Below are 8,853 nucleotides of genomic sequence, written 5' to 3' on the forward strand. Positions count from 1 at the left end.
CTTTGCAAACTTTGATTATTCATTTACCTTCCTGTGTGTGTTTGTGTGTGCGTGTGAGTGTGAGTATATCTATACATACACATAAGAGTCTGATGAGCAGATCTGAGAATCACAGACTCTACCACGTCAGAAAGTCTCTGGGTGGTTGTGGACCCCGTGGATGATTTGCATTGGGTAAATCTAGTCTGAGGAGTGGGGCTGAGGGGAGTGTTAAAATAACACACCACGCAACACCAGCACATCTGAAGAAATGCCAGTGAAAAGAAAAAACATAAAAACAAACACAAGAAAAATGGTTTATAAAAAGCATAAAAAGATTAGAGTCTCTTTGTAGTGCAGCTGTTTGGACATATTGTCTTGAATAACTCCCCCCCTGTTACTTATTGCAGCTGTGACCTTGAGCCTGGATACACACCTGCCCCAGGAGCTCTGGGCTGGTGGAGCCACTGTGGTGTAAACTCTGTGAAGGGGTCATAGTTGGCCTGCACACACACACACACACACACACACACACACACACACACACACACACACACACACACACACACACACACACACACACACACACACACACACACACACACACACACAATTGGGAGCACGCTCAGACGGACATCCTGACAGAGACAGTCAGCACACAGCAGGGGGGTGGGAACGAGTGAGTGTCAGGGACTGTGAGAGAGTGAGCGTGTGTGTGTGTTTGTGTGTCAGAGAGTAGATGTGTTTGTGTGTGTTTGAGTGTGCGTGTGTGCACGTGTTTGTCAGTATGAGATTATGTGAGAATGTGAGCATGCCTGCGTTGGTCTGTGCAGAGGCCGGTGTGAGGGAGCGGTGTGACCCTGGCCCCCCTTCTGCCCTGGGGCAGGTCCGCCTGTCCCTGAGCCCCTCACCTCACTCACTGCGATTATTATTAGAAGGTTCAGATTGCAGCTGCAAATTTCACAGCATCCGTGTTACTCATTAACAACAGCACTGGCTCTGTGCCACTGAGAGGGAGATTGAGAGAGAGATTTATTTTTCTGATGTTTTTAATTTAATTTTTAAAATGTCTTATTATTATTCTTTGACGTAATCCTGAAAAAGATGAGGCGGGGGGAACAACTTTAGAAGATGCCCACAAGCGAACGGGCATGGTGACAGGCTTGCACTTGTACATTGACATGGACACTGACATGCACACACATGCACACACACAGGCCTTGCATTTGTCTTTCTTTCTTTCTTTCCTCCCTTCTCTCCCACCATTGTTGTTTACCACAGTGCAAAGCACACAGTCTGTGATTTACACAGTCAGTCCCACTCCCTTCCACATCCGTCACTGTGGTGGAGTCAGGGCACAGGCCTCTCAGACGCACAAACCCCAGTAATTAACTGACAGACGCTCGCCCTGCCCGCCTGCTGGTCCGCCTGTCTGTGCAGCATCTAATCTAATCTTCCCCTCCTGGCCACGACCTGCCTCTCCAGACCACAGAGTTCCAGACACCTGATTGGACGGGGCTCCTCCCGATGGGGGCAGCGTTCCAGAGCACATCAATTGCATGAAGCAGTGTTCCGAGTCCTGTGATTGGTCACGGACTGCCCTTATAAAAGTGGGTGCGTGTTCAAGATGTGTAAAGACTTGGTCCGGCTTGTTCTGCCATGAAGGTGATCCTGTTCCTCGCGCTCAGCCTCTCTCCCCTGGCTCAGGGGCGGAGCAGTAAGTACAGTGCTGGGCAGGGTGGGCTGGGCAGTAGGGCAATGACCATCTCATCACCTCTCTGGGTTTCACCTCAATAGTGTCTCTCAGTTTCATGTGTTGGACTGACTGGTATCCCTTGTAAATTGATGATAAACACACAAATCAGTTTTGATTAGGGATACAGGTGCAAGCAGAAATGGTCTTACAGTCATGTTTATGTTGTTTTTGGAGTATTTTTAGGAAAACTTTGCTCTGAATTTATGTTAAAAGGAGAAAATCAGGGTTATATTTTTTGGTGTGGGCTAAGGTCAGTGTCCCCAGTGAACTAATGAGCAGCAGTGCAGTGTGTCAGTAGTAGAGTAGTTAATTAGTACAGTAGTGCAGTGAAGTGTGTCAACAATGTAATGCATTATAATAAGGCTGTGTAGTGTCAATACAATGCAGTGTATCAGTACTGTGCAATCTGTCAGTGCTGTGTGGTGTGTTAGGATGGGGCAGTGTGTCTGTGGTATGTCAGTATGGTGCAGTGTGTTAGTAGTGTGTCAGTCTGGTGCAGTTTGTCAGTGATGTGTCAGTACAGCGCTTTGTGTAATTGGTGTGTTAGTATGGTGCAGTGTGTCAGTGGTGTGTCAGTATGGTGCTGTCCCCTCAGACTCTCTGGACTCCTGTGCGGGCCGTTGTGGCTATGGCACAGACAGCGCCTACTCTTGCCAGTGCAACCCATCCTGCCAGCGCTTCGGCGACTGCTGCCATGACTACCACAGCATCTGCACCAGTGAGAGACATGTCCCCCGACCCCTGCCCTCTCTCTGTCTGTCTAAATTATTTTCTGTCTTAGCAGGCAGTGGCTCCTTGTCTGTCTGTCTTTGTTTTACCTGTCTGTGGAGATGAGTGTGTCTGTTTGTCACTGTGTGTCTCTGTGTGAATCTGTGTGTCTGCTGTGTTTCTCTGTGTGAGTCTGTTTACCTGTGTGTGTGTCTGTGTGAATCTGTGTGTCTGAGTTGCTATGTGGGGTACTGTCTGTGCCTATGTCTGTGTGTGTGTATCTGTGTGTGACATCTCTCTCTCTCTCTCTCTCTCTCTCTGTGTCTGTCCAGCCGTGACGTCCTGCAAGGGGCGCTGTGGGGAAACATACAATGCCCAGAACAGCTGCCACTGCAACTCCAAGTGCCCCCAGTACAACAACTGCTGCAGCGACTATAGCTCCCTGTGTGGGGGTGAGGCTCCTTCCAGTACACCAGTATACTCACCCCATCTCTGCACACTGGTTTGGCCGTTAATCTCTCTCTCCCTCTCCCTCTCTCAGGGGGATCAGGCTCCACTCTGCCCATCTCTGACAGTGAGCTGCTGTCTGTGTCTGAGCTGCTTTTCTCAGTGGATGAGAACAAGGCATCCCCCTCCCAGCTGACCATCTCCCCCCAGACCCTCATCCCAAACTCCGAGACCGCCACCCAGCAGGATCTGTCCCCCAGGCCGTGAGGACTGCCCTTCTTCCTCTATTTTCCTTCCCTCTCATCCCTGTATCTTTGTACTGCTTGCTCTCCCACCTGTTTCTCTTTCTCTCTATCCCTCTCTTCTGTCTTTCACTGCCTTTCTTCTAAATCTGTCTCTCTACCTCTACCGCTAATCCCTCCCCTCGCTCTCCCCTATTTATCATCTCCTCTTCCTCACACCCTTTTTACTTCTCCCCCTCCATCCCTCTCTCCTCTCTCAGGTTGTTCAGCTATGTTGACAAGGCCCTGTTCTCTCGCCCCACCTTCTCCTCCTTTGCTGCTTTGCTGGACAATTATCATCGGAAAACAGGCGTGTCTGAGGCCTTCAGTCCCGTCCAGCTGCAAGAGCAGGTCACCTTCCTGCAGGCGGCCATCAGCCACACAGCCGTGGGACAAAAGCTGTACAACTTCCTAAACAGCAAAAGTGCGCCTCTCTGTTTTGACTGCATGTGTGACACTGTGTTATGTGTTTCTGCAAGTGTTTGCGCATGATGGTGTGTTGCATGTCTTTGTGCGTGATAATGTATTGTGTGTGAGTGACCGCGCGTGTTTGATCGTGACAGCATCTTGCATGTCCGCAGAGTGGTACAGCTCAGAAGCAGAGTTCCTGCAGGACCTGCAAATGATGTGGTTTGGCCTGTACTCCCGCAGCAGCGGCCAGCTCGACTCCAGCGGGTTCGAGCACGTCTTTGCAGGTCTGTGTATCGGTTTGTCTCTCTGTCTATCTGTCTGCCTCAATTTTGTCCTTGTTTACCTGTCTCTCCCTGTGTGTCTGTCCATCTCAGTTTCTCCCTGTCTACTCTCTGTCTCTGTGTCCGTCTACCTGTTTCTGCCTGTCTCTCTCTATCTTCCTCTCTCTGTTTGTCTGTCTTTCACTGTCTGCCTACCTGTTTCTTCTATCAGTTTCTGTCTCTGTCTGTGTGTTCATTCATCTCTGTGTCTGTCTGTCTGTCTGTCTGCCTGTCTGCCTGCCTGCCTGCCTGCAGGGGAGATTAAGGGCAGTAAGGTGTCTGGCTTCCACAACTGGATCCAGTTTTACCTCCTGGAGAAGCAGGGACTGATGAACTACTACAGCCACAACTTCGATGGGCCTGTAAGCACATTAACTACTACTGCTGCTACTATTGCCATACTAATACTGCTGCTACTGCCACTACTACTGTCATACTATTGCTGCTACCACTGCCGCTACTACTGCTACTACTACTCCCATACTACTGCTGCCATTACTGCTGCTACTACTGCCATATGCAGTGCTTAATTTGTGCCGGATCCTGTGGGACCTCTCGGGTTTTGAATGCTTGTGTTCCGGTACCTATTTGTGCCGATCTGGTACCTAACGTGGAAAAAAACCCGCTCCCTAAGTTTTTTATGACTGTCAAACACCCCCCCCCCCACCCCCCGATTTCACAGTTTTTTGACTGTCGCTCCCCCCACCCCCCTCATAGCTTTTGACCGTCAAACCCCCCTGCTCTCGCAGTTTTTTGACCGTCGCCCCCCGCGCTTTCACATTCTGCGCTGACCCCCCCGGTTGTCACGTTGTTTTCAGCACTGTTCTGTGTTTTCATTCGTTCTGGGACCTGCGCCTGCCTCGTCACCCCTCCGCTCTCATATATGCTTTGCGTTCCGGCACCTTCTGAATTACAACTTAAGCACTACATATGTCATACTTCTGCTGCTGTTACTATTCCTACTGCTACTACTCCCATACTAATGCTACTGTTACTCATGGGCAGAGTTTGGGGGGGCACGAGGGGGCTTTACCCCCCAAAATGGATACGTTTATTAATTTATTTTAATTAGTTTACAATTAAGATTAAACATAAATTATTACATTTTGTGCAACCGCGATTCCTAATGTGAGAGCCAAAGCATACCAGAGCCCCACTATGCTTCCGCCCCTCAGTCCAACTGGTTTCAGTGTATTTTCAGGGTTGAGGAGTAACGGAATACAAGTAGCGGCGTTACGTAATCACATTACTTGTATTTCCGTTACGTTGCTCCTGTCAGACGAGTATTCTGATTACCGATACTTTTTTAAAGAGTCACAGATGACTGATTACGTCTACATACTGCAGCGATGTCGAGAGAGAACAGGGCTCGAGTCCTGAGTCGCTACAATAATTTACATTCAAGTGTACAAGTGTAAGGGGATCCGAAGGGGCCCGTGTGTAGTTTTTGTGCACCATTGATTTTACTTACGCTCTCTCGCCAAAGAGCGGCTGATTCGGCGCCATTGTACAACAACCCGTAACACACAGCTCTGCAACTGCGGCCGTGTGGCAACACTGTGTGTGAGCAGGGATTGAACTCGTGGAAGTGCTGCAATTGAAAAGAAAGAAGATGGAACAAATATTCAAGTGCTAACAAGGTGTGCCTATGGGGCAACGCAGGGCGTCGCTAGACTTCAGGTTGTAGAAGTGCTACGAAACGCGGGGCGGTTATGACGGTGTTGTTATCGATAGTTTGTATTTGCAGTAATAAGTTATCCTATCTCAATTTAAGACACATCCACGTACATAACAAATAGTGCATCCTGTGCATCCTAGCTGGTTCTGTGATCTTAACAATGAAATAATAAAATACCAAAAAAACAACATACAACGTGTTTATAGCCTAAAACAAAACAAATCGCCAAGTGAATGAACTCGTCCTGAGCCGCGGCGTGCTGTGCCGTACGTGCTCTTCAACAGGGGGTGCGTCAAACCTTCACACTTTTACAAACCGATAGATATCACTTAAAATCAGGTAAGACGTCAGAAAGGTGTTCATTGTATAAACAAGACGCATAACATCCCTCAGTTGTTGATACTTCAAAATAACCCCGTAATTGCATTGATTTCAAACTGTTTTCGGTGCTGGTGAATTGAAACCGGCGATAACAATAACATGGATAACAATGCATGGCGTTTAAGCCCCTTCATTAAAACAAGATGCTTGATCCGCGTATCTTCACAGCGAGAACAAAATAAACTGTAGTCTTTATAAGTATTAAACGTACTTACAATTTACAGACAAGGTACCTATTGAAGTTTTCAAGAAAATGTGTTTCACGATATCAGTGATTAGCAGGAAACTGAAACCAACTCCTGCATTAAAATGACTGAACGTGATACACCTTCTTTGACATGAACACATTATTGATATGTCTGATTTAGCCATGTCGGTTTGTAAAAAATGTAAGGGTATCAAGATCAGGCCCGGCGCTGGGGGTGGGGGCAAAATGGGGTAATGCCTCCTCTGTTGGATTATTGTGCCCCCTCACATTTTATTTTGATCAGGTTATTAACTGTCCATGTAGAAATGTCTTACGGTAATGTGCATTCTTGTTACAAAACTGACGTGATTTTATGTAGGATTTACATTGCATTATGGTTACGACAGTATGTATATATTAATACAGCGTGTATGTACGTGTAACACCGGGGAGACATGATTCATAAAGTACTATATATATATATATATATGTTTTTTTTGTGCTTTTTAATGGTTTTAATGGTTTAATGTAGGTAAGGAAGCTGGTAAATATGTGAAATAAGGTTAAAAATAAATAAGTAAATGAACGGTAATTAATTAATGAACGTAAACCATATTTGTGATTTAATGTACACTCTTAACACTATACACTATAACTATACTAACAAGCTGTAAACTCAGAACCCCTTTCATTCTCCTGGAAAAGGTGGCGTGGGAGCCTACTGGGGGTAAAACATTGCCTGTTGTTGCCACTGCGGTATTTGTATGTACTTTGAACCCCTTTCCGTTTTTTTGGTTTTTTTTTTTTGGGGGGGGAGATGTTCGGAAATTCTAAGCATTGTAATCTATTGGAAACGTTCTTATTTTTTTTTTAACAATTAGTGTGCGACACCCCCCTCGACTAGCCCCCCCTCACCGCCATGCGTAGGCAACCCTACCCCTGTCCCCCAATTAAAGAGGTCAAACTCGGCATATGCTGTTACTGCTGCTACTGGTCTAGAATTCCTGCTCCTGCTGGCATTGAGAAAGCATTGCTTCTCCAGCTACTCCGTGTTGCAACCATAGTGCGGCTGCCCCACTGTTTGTGTGCAATACCTCCCTTCTGCCAGCAGGTGCCAGTATTGTTCAAACAATCAGTATCATCCTTTCCCTTTCGCTGTCATCACTCTGTCACTCTCACTCATTATCAACCTCTCTCTCTCTCTGCAGTGGACAGGGTACCCTGATGTCCTGGGGATGCAGTTTAACTGGGATGGTTTCTTCAAGCAGGTGGGCTCTGCTCTGATTGGCAGCAGTCCAGAGTTTGACCTGGCGCTGTACTCTCTGTGCTACATCGCCCGGCCCGGCAAACAGTGAGCATCTGTGTGTCTGTCTGCCTATCTGACTATCTGTCTGCCCAGTCTGTGTGTCTGTCTGTCTGTCTGTGTCTGTGCATCTCTCTGTGCCTATCAGTGCATCTGTCTGTATGTGTGTGTGTCTGACTGTGTTTTCTGTGGTGTGTATTATGGTTTACTGTACTGTACCTCCCAATCTCTCTCTCCTTGTCCCACTCAATTCAGTTCCAAGGTTGCTTTATTATGACTCTCTCTCTTTCTCCCAGGTGTCGTCTCAGTCTGGGCGGGAAGCAACTGGCCATCCAGACCTACACTTGGGACAAGAGCACCTACGGAGATGGCAAGAAATACATTGCCTCTGCATACCCTGTCTCGCCTTGAGCACCCCCTGAGCACCTTGGGCATTCTGTCGGACTCCCCCTGAACACTCTGTCTCCCCCAGCACACTCTCAATGCACACTCTTTCTGTCTCACTCATTCCCAAAATCCCTCCCTCACACCCTTCCTCTCTCTCTCTCTCTCTCTCCCCCTCTCAATTCACAGTTTCTCTCTCTCTCTCCCCCTCTCAGTTCACAGTTTCTCTCTCTCTCTCTCTTGCCCAGCCCGGATAAGCAAGTATTTTCTCTAAGTTAATGTAAAAAACAAACAAACAAAAAATAATAAAGAGTTCAATTCACTGGACAAAGAATTGATGGTTTATACCATGCTACACCACACTAACTTTGACCATATATTACCACGTTTTTACTATGCTACACGACACTGCATTTTTTTAACCATATTTGTACCATGATAAACAATACTTAACCACTAATTTACCATGCTTCACCACACTATGCCTCACTATAGTCTTGTAGGGGACAGAAATGTCACTGCCTCATATTGGGCCCATGGTCCCATAGGAAATTTCTTGTTCCCTTATGATACACTGTGTCTTTGCCTTATTGGACTGCATATTAGAGGGTTTTTGAAAAAATGCTTAATTACTCTTGGGGCTATTTTCATTGTATGACCAATAATAATAATAATAATAATAATAATAATAATAATAATAATAATAATAATAAAAGCCTACTTACATATACTTATACTAACTGACATACTAACATGAACATGTACACACCTGCTAATAGAGCTACTAATCTACTTTATTTTACACACTTTTCCCGATGGACACGACTCCGAAACGAAACTCTGTAGCACTACTACTATTTTAATTGCAAAAGTAACTGTCACGTGCAGACAGGAGTATCTTCAGATTATTTACATTGCAATTTATTTACATAATTATTCATGTATTTGTTTGGTTCATTTACTTTAGTCTGAGCTATCGACAGAGAGAGAGTGAGAGAGAGACCAACAGTAATGTACT

General features: G+C 46.2%; 1 protein-coding gene across 2 annotated transcripts; it reads left to right on the top strand.

Moving 5' to 3' along the window:
• The first annotated feature begins 1,559 nt into the window (after positions 1-1,559).
• On the top strand, positions 1,560-8,160 carry endou (endonuclease, polyU-specific). 2 transcript variants are annotated; one of them, XM_066708618.1, is made up of 9 exons: positions 1,560-1,696; positions 2,331-2,453; positions 2,776-2,895; positions 2,985-3,153; positions 3,393-3,595; positions 3,753-3,866; positions 4,158-4,264; positions 7,357-7,499; positions 7,748-8,160. In XM_066708618.1, exons 1-9 carry the CDS (start codon positions 1,639-1,641, stop codon positions 7,860-7,862), a joined length of 1,152 nt encoding a protein of 383 aa, XP_066564715.1. In that variant the 5' UTR covers positions 1,560-1,638; the 3' UTR covers positions 7,863-8,160. The 2 variants fall into 2 exon arrangements, with proteins under 2 accessions (XP_066564715.1, XP_066564716.1); XM_066708619.1 differs by lacking the exon at positions 2,331-2,453 and having other exon boundaries at positions 1,586-1,696.
• The last annotated feature ends 693 nt before the right edge of the window (positions 8,161-8,853 follow it).

Source organism: Amia ocellicauda, chromosome 7, assembly GCF_036373705.1.
Source record: "Amia ocellicauda isolate fAmiCal2 chromosome 7, fAmiCal2.hap1, whole genome shotgun sequence".
In the NCBI taxonomy this organism is placed as follows: domain Eukaryota; kingdom Metazoa; phylum Chordata; class Actinopteri; order Amiiformes; family Amiidae; genus Amia; species Amia ocellicauda.